The 24972-nt window shown below is 67.5% G+C and overlaps 2 protein-coding genes across 2 annotated transcripts; both read left to right on the top strand.

The window, feature by feature from the left end:
• Positions 1–2694: 2694 nt before the first annotated feature.
• On the top strand, positions 2695–14195 carry GRIPAP1 (GRIP1 associated protein 1). The gene is made up of 16 exons (XM_054177177.1): positions 2695–2736; positions 3132–3198; positions 3276–3337; positions 6506–6537; positions 6649–6687; positions 7637–7721; positions 8889–8951; positions 9704–9784; positions 9905–9958; positions 10697–10750; positions 11073–11126; positions 11704–11769; positions 12214–12270; positions 13142–13241; positions 13926–14035; positions 14184–14195. The coding sequence occupies exons 1-16, from the start codon at positions 2695–2697 to the stop codon at positions 14193–14195; spliced, it is 978 nt and encodes a 325-aa protein (XP_054033152.1).
• A 2986-nt stretch (positions 14196–17181) lies between these two features.
• TBC1D25 (TBC1 domain family member 25) lies at positions 17182–24096 on the top strand. Its single transcript, XM_054177176.1, has 8 exons — positions 17182–17277; positions 18151–18260; positions 18942–19093; positions 19812–19933; positions 20432–20641; positions 21657–22391; positions 22581–24011; positions 24047–24096. Exons 1-7 carry the CDS (start codon positions 17197–17199, stop codon positions 23934–23936), a joined length of 2766 nt encoding a protein of 921 aa, XP_054033151.1. The 5' UTR covers positions 17182–17196; the 3' UTR covers positions 23937–24011; positions 24047–24096.
• The last annotated feature ends 876 nt before the right edge of the window (positions 24097–24972 follow it).

Here is a 24972-nt window from a genome sequence, read left to right as displayed (position 1 = left end):
AGAGGCTCCAATGGTCCATATTGAGGTTCCTTAGGGCTCCATAGAGACTCCCAAGGGCTCTACAGAGGCTCCATAGGCCTCTATACAGGCGCCCACAGGCTCTATAGACAGGCCCTTTGGCTCATTATAGGCACCACAGGCCAATATAGTCTCCCAAGGTCTATACAGTGGCTCCCATGGTTTATATAGAGACTCCATAGGCCTCTAGAGAGGCTCCCACAGGTCTATAGAGTCTCCATATGCCTCTATAGAGGTTCCTTAGTACTCCATGGGGCTACATAGAGGCTGCATGAGGCTCTATAGAGGCTCCATGGGGCTCCACAGGGCTCCATAGAGGCTCCATAGTGTATTATAGAGGCTGCATTGACCTCTATAGAGGCTCTCTACAGGCTCCATATGATGCTACAGAGGCTCCATTGGGCTCTAGAGAAGCTCCATAGGGCATTATAGAGGCTGCATTGGGCTCTATAGAGGCTCTCTACAGGCTCCATATGACACTACAGAGGCTCCATTGGGCTCTAGAGAAGCTCCATAGGGCATTATAGAGGCTGCATTGACCTCTATAGAGGCTCTCTACAGGCTCCATATGACACTACAGAGGCTCCATTGGGCTCTAGAGAAGCTCCATAGGGCATTATAGAGGCTGCATTGGGCTCTATAGAGGCTCTCTACAGGCTCCTCAAGGCTAGGCTAGGGTGGGGTAGGCTCTCTCTGGCAACATAGGCATCTCTAGAGGCTCTATACAGGCTCTATATAAGCATCTTAGGGTTCTTTAGGGCACTAGAGAGGCTCCACAGGGCTCCACAGGGTTCTACAGAAGCTCCATGGAGCTCCACAGTGCTCTATGGAGGCTCCTTAGAGGCTCTATAGAGGCTCCAAAGGGCTCTAAAGAGGGTCTATAGCATTCTATAGAGGCTGCATTGGGCTCTACAGAGGCTCCATAGGGCTCCATAGGGATCTAGAGAGGCTCCATTAGGCATTATAGAGGCTCCATTGGGCTTTATAGAGGCTCTATAGGGCTCTATAGAGGCTTCTTAGGGCTCTATAGAGGTTCTTTTAAGGCTCCATAGGGCTCTACAGAGGCCCCTTAGGGCTGTATAGAATCTCTGTAGAGGCTCTATGGAGGCTCCTTAGGGCACTCTAGAGGCTGCATTGGGCTCTAGAGAGGCTCTAAAGGCCTCTGATACTGTCCCCCACAGCAATCTGCTGGCCAAGCTGTCAGCCCCTGGCTTGGACAGCAGCACTCTGCACTGAGTTATGAACTGGCTGGAGGCTGAGCCCAGAGAGTGGTGGTGAATGGTGCCACATCCAGCTGGCAGCCAGGCACCAGTGGTGTCCCCCAGGGAGCAGTGCTGGGCCCCAGCCTCTTTAACATCTTCACTGATGATCTGGAGGAGGGCATTGAGTCCATCAGCAGGAAGTTTGCAGCTGACACCAAGCTGGGGGCAGGAGTTGATCTGCTGGAGGGTAGAGAGGCTCTGCAGAGGGAGCTTGCCAGGCTGCACAGATGGGTAGAGTCCAAGGGCAGGAGATTGAACACATCCAAGTGCCAGGTGCTGCACATTGGCCACAACAACCCCAGGCAGTGCTACAGGCTAGGGTCAGAGTGGCTGAGAGCAGCCAGGCAGAGAGGGACCTCAGGGTACTGGTTGATGGTAGGCTGAACATGAGCCTGCAGTGTGCCCAGGCAGCCAGGAGGGCCAATGGCATCCTGGCCTGCATCAGGAACAGTGTGGCCAGCAGGAGCAGGGAGATCATTCTGCCCCTGTACACTGCACTGGTTAGGCCACACCTTGAGTCCTGTGTCTAGTTCTGGGCCCCTCAGTTTAGGGCCCTTAAGGTCCCTATAGAACCAGAGGGGTCCCTGAGGTTCCTATAGAACCAGAGGGGTTCCCAAGGTCCCTATAGAACCAGAGGGGTCCCTGAGGTCCCTATAGAACCAGGGGTCCCTATAGAACCAGGGGGGTTCCTGAGGTCCCTATAGAACCAGAGGGGTTCCCAAGGTCCCTATAGAACCAGAGGGGTCCCTGAGGTCCCTATAGAACCAGGGGTCCCTATAGAACCAGGGGGGTTCCTGAGGTCCCTATAGAACCAGAGGGGTTCCCAAGGTCCCTATAGAACCAGGAGGGTCCCTATAGAACCAGAGGGGTTCCCGAGGTCCCTATAGAACCAAGGGGTCCCTATAGAACCAGGGGGGTTCCTGAGGTCCCTATAGAACCAGAGGGGTTCCCGAGGTCCCTATAGAACCAAGGGCTCCCTATAGAACCAGAGGGGTCCCTGAGGTCCCTATAGAACCAGGGGTCCCTATAGAACCAGGAGGGTCCCTATAGAACCAGAGGGGTCCCTGAGGTCCCTATAGAACCAGAGGGGTCCCTCTAGAACCAGGGGGGTCCTATAGAACCGGGGGCTTCCTATGGAATCGGAGGGTCCCTGCGGGTCGGCTCCGCCCCCCCCAGACGCCTGCAGCTCCCTGGCCGAGTCCTGACGTCACCGCCACGGCCCCGCCCCCTGCCGCGGCCCCGCCCCCTACCGCGGCCCCGCCCCCTGCCGCGGCCCCGCCCCCTGCCGCGGCCCCCTCCCTGCCGCGGCCCCGCCCCCTGCCGCGGCCCCTGCTCCACCAAGGCCACTTCCGGTGCTCCGAGGCCACTTCCGGTCCCGGCGGCGGGGCGGGGGGGCTGCTCCGGCGGCGCCAAGATGGCGCAGGCGCTGTCGGCCGAGGAGTTCCAGCGGATGCAGGTACCGGGGCAGCCGCCGCCGGGGGTCGGCCGGGAGGCTGCCGGCGATGGGGGCCCGGGCCCGGGGGTGTCCGGGGAGGGGTCTGGGGCTGCTCGGGGCACGGAGCTGGCCGGGGCTGGGGCGCTGGGGCCCTCCGGGGCTCCGGTTTAGGGCCCACTGAGGCTCCGGTTCAGGTCTCTCCGGGCTCCGGTTCGGGGCTCTCCGGGCCTGGGGCTGCCTGGCACTGGGGGCCTGGGTCCGGGGCTCGCCGAGGGGGCTCCGGGAATCCTGGTGCAGGGTTGGGGGCTGCGGGCTGCGGCTCTCGGGGTCCCCGGGGGCTCTCTCTCGGGGTCCCCGGGGGTGGCTCCGGGGCTCGGCGCCGTCCCCGGTGCCGTCGCTGAGGCTGTGCCGCGCAGGGGCAGCTGCTGGAGCTGCGCTCCGAGAACTATCGCCTGTCGGATGAGCTCCGCAAGAACGGCGCCGGTACCGGGGCGGGGAGAGGGAGGGCAGAGGGTCCCGGGGAGGCTGCCGGCGGCTCTGACCTCCCCTCCCCCCCCCAGAGCTGTCAGGGCTGCGGCAGAGAGTTCAGGCTCTGGACCGGGACCTGGCCAAGGCCAACAAGGTACCCGCGGGGGCTGCTCCCTCCCTCCCTCTCCCCCCCTCCCCTTCCTCCCTCTCCCCCCCCTTCCCTCCCTCCCTCTCCCCCTCCCTCCCCTCCCTCTCCCCCCCCTCCCCTCCCCTCCCTCTCCCCCCCCTCCCCTCCCTCCCTCTCCCCCCCTCCCCTCCCTCCCTCTCCCCCCCTCCCCTCCCTCCCTCTCCCCCTCCCTCCCCTCCCTCCCTCTCCCCCTCCCTCCCCTCCCTCCCTCTCCCCCTCCCTCCCCCTCCCCCTCCCTCCCCTCCCTCCCTCCCCTCCCTCCCTCTCCCCCTCCCTCTCCCCCTCCCTCTCCCCCTCCCTCTCCCCCTCCCTCTCCCCCTCCCTCTCCCCCTCCCTCTCCCCCTCCCTCTCCCCCTCCCTCTCCCCCTCCCTCTCCCCCTCCCTCTCCCCCTCCCTCTCCCCCTCCCTCTCCCCCTCCCTCTCCCCCTCCCTCTCCCCCTCCCTCTCCCCCTCCCTCTCCCCCTCCCTCTCCCCCTCCCTCTCCCCCTCCCTCTCCCCCTCCCTCTCCCCCTCCCTCTCCCCCCCTCCCCTCCCTCCCTCCCTCTCACCCTTTGTTCTTTTCCAGGCTCTCAGCAAGAGCAAGAAGGCACAGGTGGGGTCCTGGGGGTGCTGGGGAGGTGCTGGGGGGCAGTCCTGGGGGTGCTGGAGGGATCCTGGGGGTGTTGGGAGAGGTCTGGGGGTGCTGGGGAGGAGCCTGGGGGGTCCTAGGGTGACCCTGGGGGTGCTGGAGGGGCTCCTGGGGGTGCTGGGGGGGGTCTGGGGCTGCTGAAGGTTAAGCTCTAGGGTTGGGGGGGGGTCTGTGAGGTTGGGGGGGTCTGTGAGGTTGGGGGGGGTCTGTGAGGTTGGGGGGGGTCTGTGAGGTTGGGGGGGGGGTCTGTGAGGTTGGGGGGGGGGTCTGTGAGGTTGGGGGGGGTCTGTGAGGTTTGGGGGGGGGTCTGTGAGGTTGGGGGGGGGTCTGTGAGGGTTGGGGGGGGTCTGTGAGGGTTGGGGGGGGTCTGTGAGGTTGGGGGGGGGGTCTGTGAGGTTGGGGGGGGGTCTGTGAGGTTGGGGGGGGGTCTGTGAGGGTTTGGGGGGGTCTGTGAGGCTTGGGGGGGGGTCCGTGAGGTTGGGGGGGGGTCCGTGAGGTTGGGGGGGGGTCCGTGAGGTTGGGGGGGGGTCCGTGAGGTTGGGGGGGGGCTGTGAGGTTGGGGGGGGGGTCTGTGAGGTTGGGGGGGGTCCCCACGATGCCCTTCCCTCCCCCCCAGGAGGTGGAGGCCCTGCTGGGGGAGACTCAGATGCTGCAGGGGAAGCTGCAGAGCCAGGAGGATGACTTCAGGCTGCAGAACAGTACCCTGCTGGGGGAGCTGGCCAAGGTGGGACCCCAGCAACCCCCTCCCCCACCCGGGGGGGTCCCCAAAACCACCCCCAGGGGGTCCCCAAGCCACCCAGAGCCTCCTGGGGGGGGTGGTCCTGAGCTGATGTGGGGAGGGGGCTTGGGGCCTATGTAGGGAAGGAGGAGCTGGAGGGACTGGGAGGGGGGGGGGAGGAGCTCAGGACCACCCCGGGGGGGGGCTCCAAACCCCACAGGGGGTCCCCAATACCTTCCTGAGGGTCCCCAACTCCCCCCCCAGGGGTCCCCCAGCCACCCAGAGCCTCCTGGGGGGGGTCCTGAGCTGATGTGGGGAGGGGGCTTGGGGCTCTTTAGCCACCCAGGGCTACTTGAGGGGAACTGGGGGCAGGGTCCTGAGAGGCCTGGGGGGCTCCCAGAGGTCATCTGGGGGCCCTGGGGGGGGCTGTGGGTCTGGCAGGGGTCCTGGGGGAGGTCTCAAGGTACTGGGGGGTAGGTCCTGGGGGCACTGGGGGGGGGTCTATGGGTCCTGGGGGGGGGTCTCAAAGCCCCAGGGGGGGTCTGGGGGAGGGTCTGGGGGGGACCTGGGGGTTCCCCCACCCTTAGGGGGGAGGGGTCTGTAATTGGGGAGGGGTCTCTAACCTGGGGGGGTCTCAGCTGTGTGCCCAGCTGGAGGGGCTGGAGGAGGAGAACAGGAGGCTGAGGGGGGGGGGCTGCCAGCCCAGGGCCCCCCCAGGACCCCCCCCCAGAGCCCCCCCAGGATGGAGCCCCCCCAGAGCCCCCCCAGGAGCTGCAGGAGGGGGGGGAGGGGTCTGGGGGGGAGGCTCCCCCCAGGGACCCCCCAGAGGCTGCTGCTCAGGTATGGGGGAGGGGGGAGGGTCTGGGGGGGGCTGCTGGAGTGGGCTGGGGGGGGGGTCGGGGGGTGACTTGGGGGGGCTTGGGGGGGGCTGTGAGGAGTCTTGGGGGGGCACTGGAGGGGTCTGGGAGGGTTATGGGATGGCAGTGGGGGGGCTGGAAGTGGGTTTGGGGGGGATGGGGGGGTCTGGGGGGGATGGGGGGGTCTGGGGGGGCTATGGGAGGGGTCTGGGGGGGTATGGGTGGCTCTGGGGAGGCTCTGGGCAGCTGTAAGTGGGCTGGGGGGGGCTGGGGGCTCTCTGGGAGGGATTTGGGGTGGGGGGGGGGAGTGTCTCACAGTGGGGGGGGGGTCTCTGGCAGGCAGAAGTGGCTCAGCTGCAGGCAGAGGTGGCCAAGGTAAGGGGGGAGGCCTTGGGGGGGGGAGTGAGGCGGTCTGGGGGGGTCTGGGGGCTCTCTGGCTGGGGTCTGGGGGGGTCTGAGGGGTCTGAGGGCTCTCTGGGTGGGGTCTGAGGGGGTCTGGAGGCTCCCTGGGGGGTTCTGAGGGGGTCTGGGGCCTTTCAGGGGGGGGTCTGAGGGGTTCTGGAGGCTCTCTGGGGGCTTTCTGGAGGAGTCTGGAGGCTCTCTGGGGGGGTCTGAGAGGGTCTGGGGGCTCTCTGGGGGGGTCTGAGAGGGTCTGGGGGCTCTCTGGGGGGGTCTGAGAGGGTCTGGGGGCTCTCAGGGGGGTCTGAGAGGGTCTGGGGGCTCTCAGGGGGGGTCTGAGAGGGTCTGGGGGCTCTCTGGGGGGGTCTGAGAGGGTCTGGGGGCTCTCAGGGGGGTCTGAGAGGGTCTGGGGGCTCTCTGGGGGGGTCTGAGAGGGTCTGGGGGCTCTCAGGGGGGTCTGAGAGGGTCTGGGGGCTCTCAGGGGGGTGTGGGGTGCCCCTCCCCACCCTGCCCCTCCTGCTCTGTCTCCCCAGCTGACCAAGCAACTGCAGCAGCAGCAGGAGAGGTGAGGACCCCCCCCCCATGTGGGGACTCTTCCTCCCTCCCTTCCCTCCCCCTGGGGGGGGATTTTTGCCCAATTTTGCCCTTTCCTGCCCCATTTCTGTTCTCCCCTCAGGCTGCAGCAGCTGCAGGCAGAGAAGGAGGCAGAGCTCAGGTGGGGAACCCCTGAGGGGGCCTGGGGGGGCTGTGAGTGGACTTGGGGGGCTCTAGGGGGGCTGCAGGATCCCTGGGGGGGCTGTGAGTGGACTTGGGGGGCTCTAGGGGGGCTGCAGGGGGCCTGGGGGGGCTGTGAGTGGACTTGGGGGGCTGCAGGGGGCCTGGGGGGGCTGTGAGTGGATTTGGGGGGCTCTAGGGGGGCTGCAGGGGCCCTGGGGGGGCTGTGAGTGGATTTGGGGGGCTCTAGGGGGGCTGCAGGGGGCCTGGGGGGGCTGTGAGTGGATTTGGGGGGGTCGGGGGGGGCTGCAGGGGCCCTGGGGGGGGCTGTGAGTGGATCTGGGAGGGGGTTGGGGGTCTGTGAGTTTGGGGGGGATTTAGGGGGGGTCCTGAGGAGGTGCCTGGAAGCCCCCCCTCAGTTCTTGCCCCCCCCCAGGAAGGAGCTGGAGCTGCAGGAGGAGAAGCTGCAGAGCAGGGCTGAGGTGGGGGGGGCTGGGGGGGGCCATGGAGAATTGTGGGGGGGGGGCAGTGCTGGGGGGGTGAGGGGGTGCTGGGGGGGGGCTGTTGGAGGGGCCTGGGGGGGGCCATAAGTGGATTTGGGGAGGTCTGGGGGGGGCTATAGGGAGACCTAGGGGGGGTCATAACTGGATTGGGGGGGGGGCTGGGGGGAGGGGGGACTGGGGGGCTCGGGGGGGGGCTGCACGTGGGGGGGCTGGGGGGGTCTGGGGGCTCTCTGAGGGGGTCTTGAGCTGCTGGGGAAGAGTCTGGAGGCTGGTTGGGGGGGGGGGCACCCAAAGGGGTCCTGGGGGGGCACATTTTGGGCTGTTTGAGGGGGGGTTCCTGTGGGGGGGTCCCCACCAGGGCTGGGTGCCCCCCACGGTGCCCTATAGCTGTTGGGGGGAGGGGAAGGGGGACCCCTATTGCCCCCCCCCCCAAGGACCCCCTCTCAGAGGCCCCCCCCAACCCCCCCAGGCCCAGGCCCAGCAGCTGCAGGAGGCCCAGGGCCGGTGCCAGGCCCTGCAGACACAGCTCCAGGTGGGGGGGGCTGGGGGGAGAGATTTGGGGGTCCTGGGGGGGGGGAGGATGTGGGGTTCTGGGGGTGGCACCCAAAGGACTCAAGGGTCCTCTACAGGTCTCCTGTGGACCCCCATGGACCCCCCCCCCCCATAGACCCTCCCCTGTAGGACCCCCCATGGACCCCCCCCCTGCATAGACCACTCTGGACCCCCAGTGACCCTCCTGGACCCCCCCTAGACCACTATAGACCCCCCCATGGACCCCCCTATAGACCACTATGGACCCCCCATAGGCCACTCTAGACACCCCCCATGGACCCCCCATAGACCATTATAGATCCCCCCATGGACCCCCCCCATGGACCACTATAGACCCCCCAATGGACCCCCCATAGACCACTATAGACCCCCCATAGACCCCCCCCCCTAGGCCACTCTGGACCCCCCCATGGACCCCCCCATGGGCCACTCTAGACCCCCCCATAGGCCCCCCCATGGACCCCCCCATAGGCCATTCTAGACCCCCCCATGGGCCACTCTAGACCCCCCCATGGACCCCCCCATGGGCCACTATAGACCCCCCCATAGGCCCCCCCATGGACCCTCCCATAGGCCACTCTAGACCCCCCCATGGACCCCCCCATAGGCCCCCCCATGGACCCCCCCATAGGCCCCCCCATGGACCCCCCCATAGGCCATTCTAGACCCCCCCATGGGCCACTATAGACCCCCCCATAGGCCCCCCCATGGACCCCCCCATAGGCCATTCTAGACCCCCCCATGGGCCACTATAGACCCCCCCATAGGCCCCCCCATGGACCCCCCCATAGACCACTATAGACCCCCCCATGGATCCCCCCATGGGCCACTATGGACCCCCCCATAGACCACTCTAGACCCCCCCATGGACCCCCCCATAGACCACTATGGACCCCCCATAGACCCCTTCCTCTAGGCCACTCTAGACCCCCCCATGGACCCCCCCCATGGACCACTCTAGACCCCCCATGGACCTCCCCACAGACCACTATAGCCACCCCCCCCCCCCATGGATCACTATGGACACCCCCCCAATAGACCCCCCCCCCCCCCATAGACCCCCCCCCTAGGTGCCCCTGGACCCCTCTGGAGCTCCCTAGCCCCCCAGGGACCCCTCCAGCCCCTCCCCTCTGTCCTTGCCCCCCAGGCCCAGGCCCAGCAGCTGCAGGAGGCCCAGGGCCGGTGCCAGGCCCTGCAGACACAGCTCCAGGTGGGGGGGGCTGGGGGGGGGCTTGGGGGTCCTGGAGGAGATTTGGAGGTCTTGTGGGGGGAATTTGGGGGTCTTGGCGGGGGGGGGGGGCAGGGGATTGGGGGGTCCTGGGGGGGGATGTTAGGGTCCTGGGGGGGAGGGGATTGGGGAGGCCTTGGGGGAGGGTTGGGGCTGCTGGGGGGGGAAGGGTCAGTGCCAGGCTGAGCATGGGGGGGGCCCAGGCTGGGGGGGGGAAGGGTCAGTGCCAGGCTGAGCATGGGGGGGCCCAGGCTGGGGGGGGGAGGGTCAGTGCCAGGCTGAGCATGGGGGGGCCCAGGCTGGGGGGGGGAAGGGTCAGTGCCAGGCTGAGCATGGGGGGGGCCCAGGCTGGGGGGGGGGAGGGGTCAGTGCCAGGGGAATTGGGGGGGGTCAGCCTCTGTTGCAGGTGAACTGGGGGGGGTCTCTCCCAGGCTGATCTGGGGGGGGTCAGCCTCTGATGCAGGTGAATTTGGGGGGGGGTCTCTCCCAGGCTGATCTGGGGGGGGTCAGCCTCTGATGCAGGTGAATTTGGGGGGGGTCTCTCCCAGGCTGATCTGGGGGGGGTCAGCCTCTGATGCAGGTGAATTTGGGGGGGGGTCTCTCCCAGGCTGATCTGGGGGGGGTCAGCCTCTGATGCAGGTGAATTTGGGGGGGGTCTCTCCCAGGCTGATCTGGGGGGGGTCAGCCTCTGATGCAGGTGAATTTGGGGGGGGGTCTCTCCTGTGTCCCTGCAGGCCAGCAGGGGGCAGCAGCAGCAGCTGGGGCAGCGCCTGGCAGAGGCTGAGGCTGCGCTGAGGGCCGGTGCCCAGGCACAGGTCAGAGCCCCCCCCTGACCCCCACCCCCCCGACCCCCACGCCCCCAGACCCACCCCAGGCCCTGGGGAGGGGTCAGGTCCCCCCTGGCCACGCCCATCCTGTGCCACTCCCCCCCCCAGGAGCAGCTGCAGCAGCAGCAGAAGGCAGCAGAGCAGCAGCGACAAAAGCTGGAGGTGAGAGGGAGGGGGGAGGGATCCCCTGGGGCTGCAGAGGCTGCAGGGGATCCCCAGGGGCTGCAGGGGATCCCCAGGGGCTGCAGGGGATCCCCTGGGGCTGCAGAGGCTGCAGGGGATCCCCAGGGGCTGCAGGGGATCCCCTGGGGCTGCAGAGGCTGCAGGGGATCCCCAGGGGCTGCAGAGGATCCCCTGGGGCTGCAGAGGCTGCAGGGGATCCCCTGGGGCTGCAGAGGATCCACTGGGGCTGCAGAGGATGCAGGGGATCCACTGGGACTGGAGGAGAGCCACTTGGGCTGCACAGGCTGGGGGGGGGGATCCACTGGGGCTGCACAGGCTGCAGGGGATCCCCTGGGGCTGTAGAAGCTGCAGGGGATCTACTGGGGCTGTAGAGGATCTACTGGGGCTAGAGGGGATCCACTGGGGCTGCAGAGGCTGGAGGGGGATCCACTGGGGCTGCAAAGGGTGTAGGAGATTTGCTGGGATTGTGCAGGGTGATTGGGACCCCCTGGAGCTGGATGGGATCTACAGCAGCTGGGTGGGATCCACTGAGGGGTAGAGGCCACAGGGGGATCTACTGGAGCCGTCCAGGGCCAATGGGACCCATTGGGGCAGGATGGGATCAGCAGGAGCTGTAGAGACTGTGAGGGATCTCCTGGGGTTATGGAGGCTGCAGGGGATCCACTGGGCCTCGAGAGGATCCCCCTGGCCACACCCACCCCTGTGCCCCCCCCCCAGGAGCAGCTGCAGCAGCAGCAGAAGGCAGCAGAGCAGCAGCGACTGGAGCTGGAGGTGAGAGGGGACCAGAGGGGATCCCCTGGGGCTGGAGGGGATCCCCTGGGGATGTAGAAGCTGTGGGGTGTGTGCTGGGGCTCTACAGGGGGAATGGGATCCACTGGGGGCAGGGTGGGGATCTGTAGAAGCTACCAAGGCTGTGAGGGATCTGCTGGGCGTGGATAGGGTCTCTGGGGCTGGGGAGACTCCGAGAGATCCATGGGGTCTGGATGGGATTGCCTGGGGCTATGGAGGCTGCAGGGGATCTGCTGGGGCAGGATGGGATCCATGGGGGCTATAGAGGCCCCCCCCAGGCAGGCTCATCCCTGTGCCCCCCCAGGAGCAGCTGCAGCAGCAGCAGAAGGCAGCAGAGCAGCAGCGACTGGAGCTGGAGGTGAGGGGAGGCTGGGGGGGGATCCACTGGGGGGATCCACTGAGTGTGCAGAGACTGCATGGGGTTTACTGGGGTTTGATAGGGTGGGTGGGAGCCACTGGGGCTGGGGGAGATCCACTGGGGCTGGGTGGGATTCACTGAGGGTGCAGAGGCTGGTGGGATCTACTAGGGCTGGGTAGGGTGAAGGGGGGGGATCCACTGGGGCTGGGCAGGGTGGATGGGATCTACTGGGGTTGAACAACAAATGGAGCTATAGAGAGTGTGGGGAATCCACCTGGGGTGGATGGGATCTAAAAAGGGTGCAGAGACTGGGTGGGATCTGCTGGGGCTAGAGAGGATCCACCGAGCATGCAGAGGCTGGGTGGGATCTGCTGGGGCTAGACAGGGTGGAGGGGATCTGCTGGAGCAGGAGGAGAGCCACTGGGGCTGGAGAGGCTGCAGGGGATCTGCTGGGGCCCTGCAGGAGGTGTAGAGGCTGCTAAGGGCTGGGGGTGCCAGGAGGGGTCTGGGGGTGCCAGGGAGGCTCTGGGGGTGCCGGGGGGGTCCCTCCGGTGCCCCATTGGTGCCCTCCCCTCAGGGCCGTGCCCAGGAGCTGCAGCAGGCCCTGGGGCAGCAGGAGGCTGAGGGCAGAGCTCTGAGACAGGTGACCCCCGAGACCCCCCCCCAGGATCCCCAAACTGCTCCCTGGGGACCCCCAACCCCTCCCCCAGGGACCCCCAACCCCCCCTAGGGACACTCATTTCCCTCCCCAGGGATCCCAACCCCCCCTCCTGAGATGCCCAACTGCCCCCAGGGGCCCCCAAACTCTCTGGGACTCACAGAAATTCTGGAGACCCCCCCCAGGAGCCCAAAATCCCCTTTGAGACCCCCCCCAGGAGCCCCAAATCCCCTTTGAGACCCCCCCCAGGAGCCCCAAATCCCCTTTGAGACCCCCCCAGGAGCCCCAAATCCCTTTCAGGACCCCCCCCAGGAGCTCCAAATCCCCTTTGAGACCCCCCCAAACTCCCTCAAGTCACTCCTAACCCTCTGGGACCCCCCTAAATCCCCTCAGCCCCCCCTCCCCAGCTGCTCTCTGTGCCCCCCCTAGGAGCTGAAGGACCTCCAGGACGGGCAGAGGATCCTGGAGAAGAAAGGCAGCGCTGCGGTGAGACCCCCAGGGACCCCCTGGGACCCCCCTGGGACCCCCCAGTCCTATGCAGAGATCCCCACATCCCCTCCTGGCATCCCTCAAGGACCCCCAGATCCTTCCTGGGACCCTCAGGGACCCCCAAACCCCACCCAGGGACCCCCAGGTTACTCCCTGATACCCCTCAGGGACCCCCCCTGCTCCCCCCCAAATTCCCCCTGACACCCCCCCAGGGATCCCCAAATTTCTCCTGGCATCCCCAGGGCCCTCAAGCACCCTCAGGGATCCCCCAGATCCCTCCTGGGACTCCCAAACTCCCTCCTGGGACCCCCAGGGACCCCCAGACCTCTCCCAGTGATCCCCAGCCCCATCCTGGGGACCCCCAGACCCCCTGCTGGCTCCACCCAGGAACTCCCAAACTCCTCTCAGGGACTCCCAAATATGCCTCCACCCCCCCCTCCTCCCAGGGATCCCCAAATCCTACCCAGGGACCCCCAAACCCCCTCCTGGCTCCCCTCCAGAGACCCCTCCCCCAAACATCTGACACCCCCTGCGGTCCCCCAGATCCCTTCCTGGCTCCCCCAGGGGCCCTCAGACTCCCTGGCACAACACAGGACCCCCAAATAGCCCTCCCAAGAACCCCCAAAATCCCTCCTAGGGACCCCCAAACCCCTCTGGGGACTCCCAGCCCCCTTCATGGCACCCCCCCAGAGACCCCCAGACCCCCCCCCAGACCCCCCCCAGGACTCCCAAACCCTTTCCGGTGCCCCCAAGGGACGCTTGAGGAAGAGATGTTCTGGGGGGTGGGGGGGAGAGGGGGTTTTGGGGACCCCTCCAGAGGTTCCTGACCCCCCCAAACCTGTGTTTTGGGGTGTGTCCCCCCCCCCAGCTGAAGGACCTGAAGAGGCAGCTGCAGCTGGAGCGCCGCAGGGGGGATCGGCTGCAGGAGAGGCTGCAGGAGCTGCTGACCCCCACCCGCAGCAGGGGGGGTATGGGGAGGGGGCTGAGGGGGTCCCAGAGAGGATTTTGGGGTCCCAAAGGGGATTTGGGAGTCCCAGAGAGGAACTGGGGGACCTGGGGAGGTCCCAGAGAGCGTTTGGGGGTCCTGAGGAGGAGTCTGGGGGGGTTCTGAAGAAGAACTGAGAGGCTGCAGGAGCTGCTGACCCCCAGCTGCAGCATGGGGGGGGGCTGGGGGAGGGGCCCAGAGGGTGTTTGGGGGTCCTTAGGGGGTCCCAGAGAGGATCTGGGGGGGACCTTGGGGGTCCTGGAAGGGGTTTGTGGAGGTCCTAGAGGGCATTGGGGGCCTGAGGGGGTACCCAGAGGGCAGCTGGGGGTCCTGGGGGGCAGTACCAGAGGGGATTTGGAGGTCCTAGGGGGGTCCTGGGGAGGGGTTGGGGAGGTCCCAGAGAGGATTTGGGGTCCTGGGGGGGTCCTGGAGAGGAATTGTGCAGCCTGAGGAGTCCTGCAGGAGGGTTTGAGGGGATCCCAGAGAGGATCTGGGGGTCCTGGGGGGCTCCAGGAGGGGTCCTGGGGAGGGTCTCAGGATTTGGGGGTCCTGGGAGGGCCTGGAAGGTTTCTGTGGGTGTCCCAGTTGGGACCTGAGGGTCCTGGAGGGGTCCCAGGGAGAATCTGGGGCTCTTGGGGGGGGTCCTGAGTCCCTTCTGTGCCCCCAGGGCTGGAGGAGCTGGGACTGGAGGGAGGCTCCCCTGGGCGGGGCCCGGGCGGGGACAGCAGCAGCCTCTCCTCGTTGGGGCGCGACGGCTCCGCCCCTGGCAGCACCAAGGTGGGTGGGGCCTGCTGGGGGCGGGGCCTGGGGGTGGGCATGATTGGCAGAGGGGGAGGGGTCTGAAGGCAAACTCAGGGCAAACTCAGCAGGGGTGGGACTCATGGGGGTGTGGCCTGAAATGGGTGTGGCTCTTGGTGTGGCTCAGGAGCAGGTGTGACATGGGGAGGCGTGGCTTGGAGGGGGTGTGGCTCTTTGGGATGTAGGTTTAGAGTGGGTGTGGCACTTTGGGGGTGTGCACAGTGAATGAGTGTGGCTCTCATGAGGGTGGGGTGGGTGTGGCTTTGCAGGTGGGTGTGGCTCAGGCAATGGCATTTCAATGTGTGCCTTGGAAGTGGGTGTGGCTTAGGGGAGGGCGTGGCTTTGGGAGTGGGTGTGGATTTGGAGGTGGGTGTGGCTCTCGGGGGGGGCTGTCATCCAGAGCGGGAGGGGTTGAGGGGTGGGCGTGGCTCTGGGGGTTGGGATTGGCTGTGGCTTCCCAGGGGTATGGCTCGGCAGGGGGCGTGGCTCTGAGGGGTGTGGCTTGGAGGGGGGCTGTGGTTTCGAGGTGGGTGTGGCTGTTGGATTGGGCGTGGTTCTTGGGGGCAGGATTTGGGAGTGGGTGTGGCCATTTCTAACCCCACCCCTCTCTCCTCCCCGTCCCCTCCCCCCCCCCAGTCGGGCTCGGGCAGCCCCGGGGGGGGCAGCGGGGGAGGGGTCCCGGCCGGGGGGGGGTTGTCCCCCGCGGAGGTTGCTGAACTGTTCCAGCGCCTGGCACAGAGCCAGCAGGAGAGGTGGATGCTGGAGGAGAAGGTGAGGAGGGGGCTGGGGGGCACTGGGAGGGGCTGGGACGGACTGGGAGGGGACTGGGAGAGGATTGGAAGGGGGCTGGGGGGGCACTGGGAGGGGACTGGGATGGACTGGGAGAGACTGGGAGGGGATTAGGAGAGACTGGGAGGGGACTGGGAGAGGATTGGAAGGGGTTGGGGAGGGACTGGGAGAGACTGGAAGGGGAACTGGGACTGGGAGAGGATTGGGAGGGGACTGGGAGAGGACTGGGAGGGGCTGGGAGGGGACTGGGAGAGGACTGGGAGGGGACTGGAAGGGGAACTGGGACTAGGAGAGGATTGGGAGGGGACTGGGAGGGGCTGGGAGGGGACTGGGAGAGACTGGAAGAGGACTGGGAGGGGCTGGGAGGGACTGAAAGAGGATTGGAAGGGGACTGGGAGGGGCTGAGAAGGGACTTGGAGAGGAGTGGAAGAGGATTGGGAGGGGGCTGGGAGGGGCTGGGGAGTGGTCTGTGACCTCCCCTCCCCCCCCCAGGTTCGCCACCTGGAGCTGGGCTCAGCCTCCCTGGCCGAGGATCTGTGCCGCAAGGCTGCCATCATCCAGAGCTTCGTCCGCGACAGCCGCCGCGGTCAGCCCCGCCCTCCGCCCCGCCCCCCTGCCCCGCCCAGCCCCGCCCGGCCGCGCCCAACCTTCCCTCCCCCTCTGCAGAAGCCGCGGGCCCCTCCCACGCCCCGCCCCGGCGCGGGGCCCTGGGGCCAGGCCCCGGTGAGGAAGGCCTCAGGGAGATGAACAAGAAGCTGCAGAACCTCCTGGAGGAGCAACTGACCAAGAACCTCCACCTGGAGCAGGTGGGTGGGGTGGGGAAGGGCTGAGGCCACGCCCGGCCACGCCCACCCCACCCTGACCCTCTCCTCTCTCCCAGGACCTGGAGGCAATGTCACAGGAGCTGGAGAGGCTCAGCAAGGAGAGAGGGACCCCCAAGGCGGAGCCCTGAGGAGAGGGAGGGGCTGCAGGTGCAGGCCACGCCCCTGCCGGTACGAGCCACGCCCCTTCCTCGGCAGGCCACGCCTCCTCCCCCCATCACCCTGCAGGCCTGCTTTTCAGGAGGATGCTGCCCCCTGCAGGAGGCTTGGGGCCTCCTCCCTGGCAGGCCTCTGCCCCTCCTAGGCGGAGCCTGCCCTCGGGAGGGGCCCTGTGCAGGAGCTTTGGGAGCCCTCCCCCCAGGACAGAGCCCTGGGGAGCAGCTCTGGGCCCCCAGAGGCAGCGCTGGAGCCCCCCTGGGGCCTGACCCCCGCCCAGGCTCCCTCCAAGGAGCCTGTGGCCCCTCCCACCGGGGAGGGCGTGGCCCCACCCAGGACCCCTGGTGGGACCCCTCAGGCTGTTGCCCTTCTGAGGAGGCTGTGGTCCCCCTGGAGGGGGAAGGCCTTGCACTCTGTTGCACCTTTAAGAGGGGGTCGGCCCTGGGAGGAGGGCGTGGCCCCACCCCGGGAGGGTGTGGCGCCTCTGAGAGGCTGTTGCCCATTTAAGGAAGAGGGGAAACCCCGCCCCTCCCCCCCCCCCCCTCCCATCCAGCCCTTCCCCCCCGCCCCCGAGGACGCTGCCCCTTTAAGAGCTGCTGGAGCCCAGGGCAGGGCGTGGCCCCTGCGGGAGGACAAAGCCCCCGGGCAGGGCCACGCCTCCCGGGCAGGGCCACGCCTCCCGGGCAGGGCCACGCCTCCCGGGCAGGGCGTGGCCCCGCGCGGAGGGCGTGGCCTGGCAGAGAAGCTTCAGCAGAGCCCGGCGCGGGACTGAGACCTTCTGGGATGAAGTTGTCCCTTCCAGAGGGACCCCACCCCCGGGGCCGCCCCCCACCCCCCCCGCGGGCCGTGGACCCCCCCGGGGGCAGGACAAAGCTGGAACAGGCTTCGGCCCCTCCCGGTTCCCTCCCCCTCCCCCCCTCCGATCCCCCCCCGAGCCGCTCCGCATGCGCCCTGCCCCGCCCCCCCGGTAATAAACGCGATGTGATTGGCTGCTCGGCTGACGTCACTGCCTCTGGGCGTGATTTCTTCGTCGCTGCCCGCCCGTGCGGGGGGGAGGGGGGCGCGCGCTGACGTTACTTCCGGCCGCCGACCCGGATGTTGTTGCGGCGGCCGCAGGAGGAGGACGATCTCGGCGCCGCTCCTGCTCCTGCTACCCCCCCCCCCAACACCTCCCTCCCCGTGCGCTGATGGGGGGGACGCCGCCGCGTGACGTCAGCACGGTGACGTAGCCCTTCCCCCACCCCCTCTCACCCCCTCCTCCCCTTCCCTTTTCGCTTTCGGGCGGCACAAACCTTTCCCCCCCCCATCCCCGGCCCCTCTCCGGCTCCGCGCCTGCGCCGAGCGGCAGCCGCCCCCCAGGCTCCGCCCGCGGAGATGGCGACGGGAGGCGGGGCCAGCCCGGGGGGCGGGGCCTCGCTGGAGGAGGAGCGCGAGGTGGTCCGCGTGCGCGTCAAGGTAAGGGGCGGGGCCGGGCGGGGGCGGGCAGGGACCAACCTGGTCGGGAGTGGCTGGGTGGGCGGGGCTAGTCGCGCGAATGGGCGGGGCTTTGGGACGCCCCGCCCCGCCCCCACGCGGGGAAGGGTTTTCCGCCGAGGGGGCGTCGTTTGGGGGCGCGGTGGCCAATGGGGCGCTGGGTGGTGGCGAGGCGGCGGGGTGCGGCGGGGCGGGCGGCAGCCAATGGGGGCGTCGCGTTCCGAGGCTACGGCCTCCGGCGCCGGGCTAGGGCGGCGGCAGCCAATTGGAGCGCTGCATACTGTTGCCCTGGCAGCCGGCCCGCGGCGGGGTGGTGGCAGCCAATGGGAGCGCTGGGTGTTGTTGCCATGGCAGCCGGCCCGCGGCGGGGCTGGCGGCAGCCCGTGGGAGCGCCGCGTTCCGTTGCTATGGCTCCGGAGCAGCTCCCTGCGCGTCCTCCGGCTGCGCTCCTGGGGGCGCTTCGCGGCCGCCAGTATGGCAGCGCCGCATCTCGTGGCCGTAGCCCCGGGGCCTGCGTGGGGCCGCTGGGTGCCGTGGCCGCGGCGCGAGGGCTGAGCTGGGGCCGCCGCAGCCAATGGCAGCGCCGCGTCCGGTTGCCATGGCGCCGCGGTCGCGATCTGGCGGCCGACGGTACCGCGGCCTCTGCGGGGCCGCCGCAACCAATGGGAGCGCCGCTCCCTGCTGCTATGGCGCCGGGGGCGGGGCCGCCGCGCCGCAGCCAATGGCAGCGCCGCGTTCCGTCGCTATGGCAGCGCCTGGCGGCCGGCGCCGGGCTGGGGCCGAGGCCTGGCTGCCCGCGGGGGGCTTCTGGGGGCTCTGCCTTGCCGAGACCCCCAACCCCCTCCCCATCCGCAGAAGGTGGAGGGGCAGCAGCCGCCTGAGTTCCGCTCGTTCGCCGTGGACCCGCAGATCACCTCCCTGGACGTGCTGCAGCACATCCTGGCCAGGGCCTTCGACCTGCAGGGGTGAGCCACGTGGGGACCCTACCCCCCCTCCACCCCCGCCACTCCCCCCTCCCGGTGCCCCACAGTGGGGACCCTCAGTCCCTTCTCTCCCTTCCCTCTTCTCCCTCTCCACTCCTCTAGCAGAGACCCTTTCCCCTTCTCCACCTTCCTCCCCTTCCATTCCCCCTCTTCTCCTCCTCTGCTCCTCCTCCTCTCCTCTCCTTTTCCTCTCTCTCTGCTCCTCTCTTCTCCTCTCTCCTTCTCCTCTTCCTCTTCTCCCTCTCTCCTCCCTGTCTTCTCCCCTCCCCCCTCCCCTCCCCTCTTCTGCCCTCCCTTCTCCTTCCTTCTTTCTTCTCCTCTCTTCTTCCCTTCTTTTTCTCTTCTCCCCTTCCTCTCTCTCCCCTCTCACCTTTTCCTTTTCTTCCCCATCTTTCTCCCCTTTCTTCTCTCTCTTCTATCTCCTCTCCTCTCCTCCCTCTCTTCTCCCTCTTTTCTCCCTCTCTCCTCCATTTCTCCTCTCTCTTTCCTCCCACTCTTCTCCCCCTTTTTCCCCTCTTCCTCTTCTCTTTCCCCCCTCTCTTCCCTCCTCTTCCTTCCTCTCCACTCCCCCAGAGGAGACCCTTTCCCTTTCTCCTCCTTCCTCCCATCTCCCCCCCCCGCCGCCCAGGGCCGCCTCAAGCTCCTCCCCTGCCTCCCCTGCAGCCGCAGCAGTTTCTCTCTCAGTTTCTGGGCCCGGGACGCTCAGGGCCAGGAAGGTTTCCTGCCGCTGCTCAGCGATGGAGACCTGGCTGCGGCCTTCAGCGGCGCCCGGCCCGGCCTCAGCCTGCGGCTGGACGTGCGGCAGCCCCCCGAGAGTGAGCGGGGGGGAGGGGGGAACCCCCCAGAGTGAGCGGGGGGGGAGGGGGGAACCCCCCAGAGTGAGCGGGGGGGGAGGGGGGAATCCCCCCAGAGTGAGCGGGGGGGGAGGGGGGAACCCCCCAGAGTGAGCGGGGGGGGAGGGGGAACCCCCCCAGAGTGAGCTGGGGGGGATGGGGGAACCCCCCTGTGAGAGGGGTGGGGGGAGGGGTGATCTCCCACCCTGGGGTTGGGGGATGGGTTAAGGAGAGGGCTAGGGAGGGTCCTGGGTGGGTCAAAATCTGCACCCCGAGGGTCCCAGACCCTTCCTTGGTCCCCTTCCCAGACCCTTCCTTGGTCCCCTTCCCAGACCCCCTGAGGAGGGTCCCAGGGTGCAGTGGAGGGTCTTGGGCTCTTGGAACATCCCCAGCCCCCAGCCGAGGGTCCCCAGCCCCCAGCTCAGGGTCCCCAGCCCCTGGTTTGGGGTCCTCAGCCCTCAGTTGAAGCTCCCAAGGTCCCAGCTGAGGCTCCCAGCCCCCAGTTTGGGCTCCCAAGCCCCCAGGGGAGGTTCCCAGCCCCTCATTGAGGTTCCAGCCCCCAGCTGGGGGTCCCCAGCCCCCTGTGGAAGATCCCAGCCCCCCATTTGAGGTCCCCAGCCCCCAGTGGAGCCTCCCAAGACCCCATTTGGGGGTCTGCAGCCCCTGGCTAAGGCTGCCAATGCCCCCCTGTGCCCCCCAGGCCCCTTGCTGGAGGACTGGGACATCATCAGCCCCCGGGAGGTGGCTGGGGCTGAGCCTGGCCCTGAGCGCCGCTCGCTGCTGGCTGCTGCCCTGCCCCTCACCCAGGCCCTGCTGGCACAGGTCAGGGGGCTGGGGGGGCTGGGGGGGGGACTGGAGCGGGGCCTGGAGGGGGCTTGGGAGTTTTGGAAGGTCCTGAGGGGATTCTTGGGGGAGGGGGGGACAAGGCGGGGGGCGCCTAGAGGGGTCTGCAGGGGGATGGAGAGTCCTAGGGCATGCTGGAGGGGATCCTGAGGGGGCCTGGAGGGGGCCTGGGGGGAGCTGAGGGGGCCTGGGAGGGGTGAGTGGGCCTGGGGGGGTCCTGAGTGGGCCTGGGGTGGGGGGGCTGAGGGGGCCTGGGGGGGGGTCCTGAGTGGGCCTGGGGGAGGGGGAGGGCTGATGGGGCCTGGGGGAGCTCTGGGGGTCCTGGGGAGGGTCCTGGGAAACTCAGGATGGTCCTAGGGGTTCTTGGGAGGTTCTGGGGGAGGGGCCTAAGAGGACTGCTTGGGAGGGGTCCTGGGGGGGGGGTCTCCTACCCTGCCTGCTCCCCAGTCCCCTCCCAACTCCTGCCCTCCCCCGCAGCTGGGCCGGACCCTGGCCCGGGCCCAGGCTGCCCTCTCGTGGCCGGAGGCCTCCTCGCAGCCGGTGCCGGCGCTGCCGGTGCCCCCCCAGTGCTCCCCCCTCGGCGACCTGGAGCTCAGGAGCTTCCTGGGCCCCGGGGGGAGGCTGCAGAGGCCTCAGGACCTGCGCCTCAGAGTCTTCCACGGCGGCGTCGAGCCCGGGCTCAGGAAGGTGCGAGGGGAGGAGACCCCCCGGGACCCCCATGGGGCACCCTCCCCCAGCATGGGGCACCCTCCCCCCCCCAGGACCCCCTGGGATGGGACACCCCCCCCCCCCCCCAGCACCCTTGCAACCCCACCCCCCCAGGGACACCCCAGGGATGCTGGGACCCCCCCCCCAGGTTCCCAACCTGCGCTCAGGAGGGTGGGAGGGGAACCCCAGGGCTGGGACCACGCCCCCTAGAGCCACTGAGACTCCCCTGCAGCCCCTCCCCCCTGCCACCCCAACAGGGGATCTGGAGGTGCCCCTTGGGTGCTCTCCATCCATGGTCTCCTCCTGGAGCTCCCCAGAGGCCCCCTGGAGCTCCCTCACCACCTCCCTCCCCTGCCCAGCATTCCCTCAGTGTCCTCTGCTGCCCCCTGGTGCTGTGGAGGCCTCCAGGCACCTCCTGGTGCTCCACAGCCATTTCCAGATCCCCCTCTCTAGTGTCCCACTTCGAGGTTCCTGTCCTGGAGCTCCCATCCTGAGGTCCTCAAAGACCTCCTGGAGCTCCACCACCATCTCCATCCCCTCTCCAGCATCATCCCAGTGTGCTCTTTGTCGCCCCCAGGTGGTCCGGAGGACCACAACCACCTTCTAGAGCTCCTCCACCACCTCCCTCCTCACCCCAGACCTCCACAGTGATTGGCGTTGCCCTCCCTGTCGCCCCCAGGTGGTCTGGAGGAGCACAGCCACTCCCCAGACCTCCGCAGTGATTGGTCTGTGTCGCCCCCAGGTGGTCTGGAGGAGCACAGCCGCTCCCCAGACCTCCGCAGTGATTGGTCTGTGTCGCCCCCAGGTGGTCTGGAGGAGCACAGCCGCTCCCCAGACCTCCACAGTGATTGGTCTGTGTCGCCCCCAGGTGGTCTGGAGGAGCACAGCCGCTCCCCAGACCTCCGCAGTGATTGGTCTGTGTCGCCCCCAGGTGGTCTGGAGGAGCACAGCCGCTCCCCAGACCTCCGCAGTGATTGGTCTGTGTCGCCCCCAGGTGGTCTGGAGGTACCTGCTCAACATCTTCCCCGCCGAGCTGTCGGGCCAGGAGCGCCTCAGCCACCTGCGTCGCAAGGCCTGCGAGTATGAGGCCCTGAAGGGGGCGCTGCTGGCCTGGGCGCCGCCGGGGCAGCTGGCCCTGGTGAGCGCCGCGGTGCGCAAGGACGTGGTGCGGACCGACCGCGGCCACCCTTACTTCGGGGGCCCCGAGGAAGGCCACCCCCACCTGCAGGCCCTGCAGGACCTGCTGACCACCTTCGCCCTGGGCCACCCCCGGCTCTCCTACTGCCAGGGCATGTCGGACGTGGCCTCGCCGCTGCTGGCCGTGCTGGACGACGAGGCCCAGGCCTTCCTCTGCTTCTGCTCCCTCATGCGGCGCCTGGGGCCTCGCTTCCGCCCCGGGGGCCGCGGCCTGGCCAAGGCCTTCGGGCACCTGCGGCGCCTGCTGCGGCGCCTGGACCCCGGCTTCTGGAGCTTCCTGGCCGCCCGCGGCGCCCACGACCTCCTCTTCTGCTACCGCTGGCTGCTGCTGGAGCTCAAGAGGGAGTTCCCCTTCGAGGACGCCCTCAGGGTGCTGGAGATCACCTGGAGCTCCCTGCCCCCCGCCCCACCCCCCCCGCCCGAGGGGGTGCCTCTGCTCGGGGCGCCCCCCAGGGGCAGGGAGGAGAGGGGGGGGATGAGGCCCAGGCTGCCCGGGAGGAGGAGGAGGAGGAGGAGGAGGAGGAAGGATGGAGCGGAGGAGGAGGAGGAAGAGGAGGAGGGAGAAAGGAAAGGAGAGGAGGGGGAGAGGTATGGGCAGGAAGGGGTCAGGAATGGGCAGGAGGGGCTCAAGAGCTCCAGGGATGGGCAGGAAGGTCCAGGGAACATCCCAGAGGGGGCCAAGAGCTCCAGGGGTGACCAAGAGGCTCCCAGGAACATCCAGGAGGGGCTCAAGAGCTCCAAGAGTGACCAAGAGGCTCCCAGGAACGTCCAGGAGGGGCTCAAGAGCTCCAAGAGTGACCAAGAGGCTCCCAGGAACATCCAGGAGGGGCTCAAGAGCTCCAAGAGTGACCAAGAGGCTCCCAGGAACATCCAGGAGGGACCCAAGAGCTCCAGGGATGGCCAAGAGGGGCCCAGGAAGATCCAGGAGTGGCTCAGGAGCTTCACTGAGCTCCAGGAGGGGCTCCAGAGCTCCAGGGGTGGCCAAGAGGGGCCCAGGAACACCAATTTGGGTGCTGAGGTCCCCAAAGATCCTGGAGGTGCCACCAAGGAGTTGTGTGAAGACCTCCAAGAGGTGACCCCAGACCACAAGGCCCTCAAAGAGCCTGGAGGCACCACCAAGGAGTTGGCTGAAGAACCCCAAGCCCCCAGACTCCTCAAAGACTCTGAAGCTTCCCCCAAGGATCCACCTGAAGGCCCCCAGGAGCTAACCCAAGCCCCCACACTGCTCAAAGAACCTGGAGGCCCCCCCAGGGAGTGGGGTCGAGACCCCCAGGTCCCCAAAGAGGTTGGAGGCACCACCAAGGGGTTGGCTGAAGATCCTCAAGGGCTGCCCCAAGGCCTCAAGGTCCTTAGAGAGCCTGCAGGCGCCACCAAGGAGTTGAGTGAAGGCCTCAAGGTCCTCAAAGAGCCTGAGGGCACCACCAAGGAGTTGGCTGAAGACCCCCAAGGGCTGTCTCGAGACCCCAAGGTTTCCAAAGAGGTTGGAGGCATCACCAAGGAGTTGAGTGAAGGCCCCAAGGCCCTCAGAGACCCTGGAGGCACCACCAAGGAGTTGAGTGAAGGCCCCAAGGCCCTCAGAGACCCTGGAGGCACCACCAAGGAGGTGAGGGAAGACCTCAAGGTCCCCGAAGAGCCTGGGGGCACCCCAGAGGAGTTGAGCGAAGACCTCAAGGTCCCCAAAGACCCTGGAGGCAGCACCAAGGAGTTGAGTGAGGACCCCGAGCCTCCCCCTCTCGACCCCTGGGGCGGCCGCTGGGCCTGGGAGTCCTCTTCCTCCTCCTCCTCCTGCTCCTCCTCCTCCTCCTCGGAAGAGGAGGAGCTGGCGGTGGAGGACGACGGAGCTCCGCTGCCCCCCCCCGAGGAGCTGGGGCAGGGCAACCCCTTCCTGCTCTTCCTGTGCCTGGCAATGCTGCTGGAGCAGCGCCAGGCCCTGATGGCTCAGCCCGGGGACTACAACGAGGTCGGGCAGCACTTCCACCGCCTGCTGCGGCGCCACCGCCTGGACGCCGTCCTGCAGCGCGCCAAGGGCCTCTTCGCCGCCTACCTCGAGGGGTGGGGAGGGGGCCAGCAGCAGTAGGGGGGGGCCAGAGGAGGTCCTCATGGGACATCATGGCAGGTCCATAGGAGATCAACCACGGGAGGTCCATAAGAGGTCCATAGGAGATCATCTATGGAGATCCATGGGAGGTCCATGGGAGATCATCCATGGGAGGTCCATAGGAGATCATCTATGGGAGGTCCATGGGAGATCATCCATGGAGGTCCATAGGAGGTCATCCATGGGAGGTCCATAGGAGATCATCCATGGGAGGTCCATGGGAGATCATCCATGGGAGGTCCATAGGAGATCATCCATGGAGGTCCATGGGAGATCATCCATGGAGGTCCATAGGAGGTCATCCATGGGAGGTCCATAGGAGATCATCCATGGGAGGTCCATGGGAGATCATCCATGGGAGGTCCATGGGAGATCATCCATGGAGGTCCATGGGAGATCATCCATGGGAGGTCCATGGGAGATCATCCATGGAGGTCCATGGGAGATCATCCATGGGAGGTCCATAGGAGATCATCTATGGGAGGTCCATGGGAGATCATCCAGGGGAGGTCCATGGGAGATCATCCATGGAGGTCCATAGGAGATCATCCATGGGAGGTCCATAGGAGATCATCCATGGGAGATCCATGGGAGATCATCCATGGGAGGTCCATGGGAGATCATCCATGGAGGTCCATAGATCATCAATGGGAGGTCCATGGGATGGCCATGGGAAGTCCAGCTGGGAGCCCTGAGTGTGTGCTTGGGTCAGACCAGTAAGGGACTGGGAGCCCAACTAGGAGCTCTGTGTTGGCTTGGGTCAGACCAGAATGGACCAGTAAAGGACTGGGAGCCCAGCTGGAAGCCCTGAGTGTTGGTTTGGGTCAGACCAGTAAGGACCAGTATGGACCAGTAAAGGACTGGGAGCCCAGCTGGGAGCTCTGTTGGTTTGGGTTAGACTGGTATGGACCGGTATGGACCAGTAAGGGACTGGGAGCCCAACTGGGAGCTCTGTGTTGGCTTGGGTCAGACCAGTTTGGACTAGTACAGCCTACCAGCTGGGATGACAGCACTG

Source organism: Dryobates pubescens, chromosome 39, assembly GCF_014839835.1.
Source record: "Dryobates pubescens isolate bDryPub1 chromosome 39, bDryPub1.pri, whole genome shotgun sequence".
NCBI classification, from domain to species: domain Eukaryota; kingdom Metazoa; phylum Chordata; class Aves; order Piciformes; family Picidae; genus Dryobates; species Dryobates pubescens.
Note: the sequence above shows the minus strand (reverse complement) of the source record. Positions and strands in the feature narration are given on the sequence as shown.

What these genes read in the sequence shown, in the direction of transcription:
- GRIPAP1 (XM_054177177.1), top strand. Translation starts at nt 2,695, where the DNA reads ATGGCGCAGGCGCTGTCGGCCGAGGAGTTCCAGCGGATGCAG. An exon ending in GCTCCGCAAGAACGGCGCCG is followed by an intron (nt 3,199 to 3,275) that starts GTACCGGGGCGG and finishes TCCCCCCCCCAG; the next exon opens with AGCTGTCAGGGCTGCGGCAG. An exon ending in ACCTGGCCAAGGCCAACAAG is followed by an intron (nt 3,338 to 6,505) that starts GTACCCGCGGGG and finishes CTGTCTCCCCAG; the next exon opens with CTGACCAAGCAACTGCAGCA.
- TBC1D25 (XM_054177176.1), top strand. Translation starts at nt 17,197, where the DNA reads ATGGCGACGGGAGGCGGGGCCAGCCCGGGGGGCGGGGCCTCGCTGGAG. An exon ending in CCCAGGCCCTGCTGGCACAG is followed by an intron (nt 19,934 to 20,431) that starts GTCAGGGGGCTG and finishes CCTCCCCCGCAG; the next exon opens with CTGGGCCGGACCCTGGCCCG. An exon ending in TCGAGCCCGGGCTCAGGAAG is followed by an intron (nt 20,642 to 21,656) that starts GTGCGAGGGGAG and finishes TGTCGCCCCCAG; the next exon opens with GTGGTCTGGAGGTACCTGCT.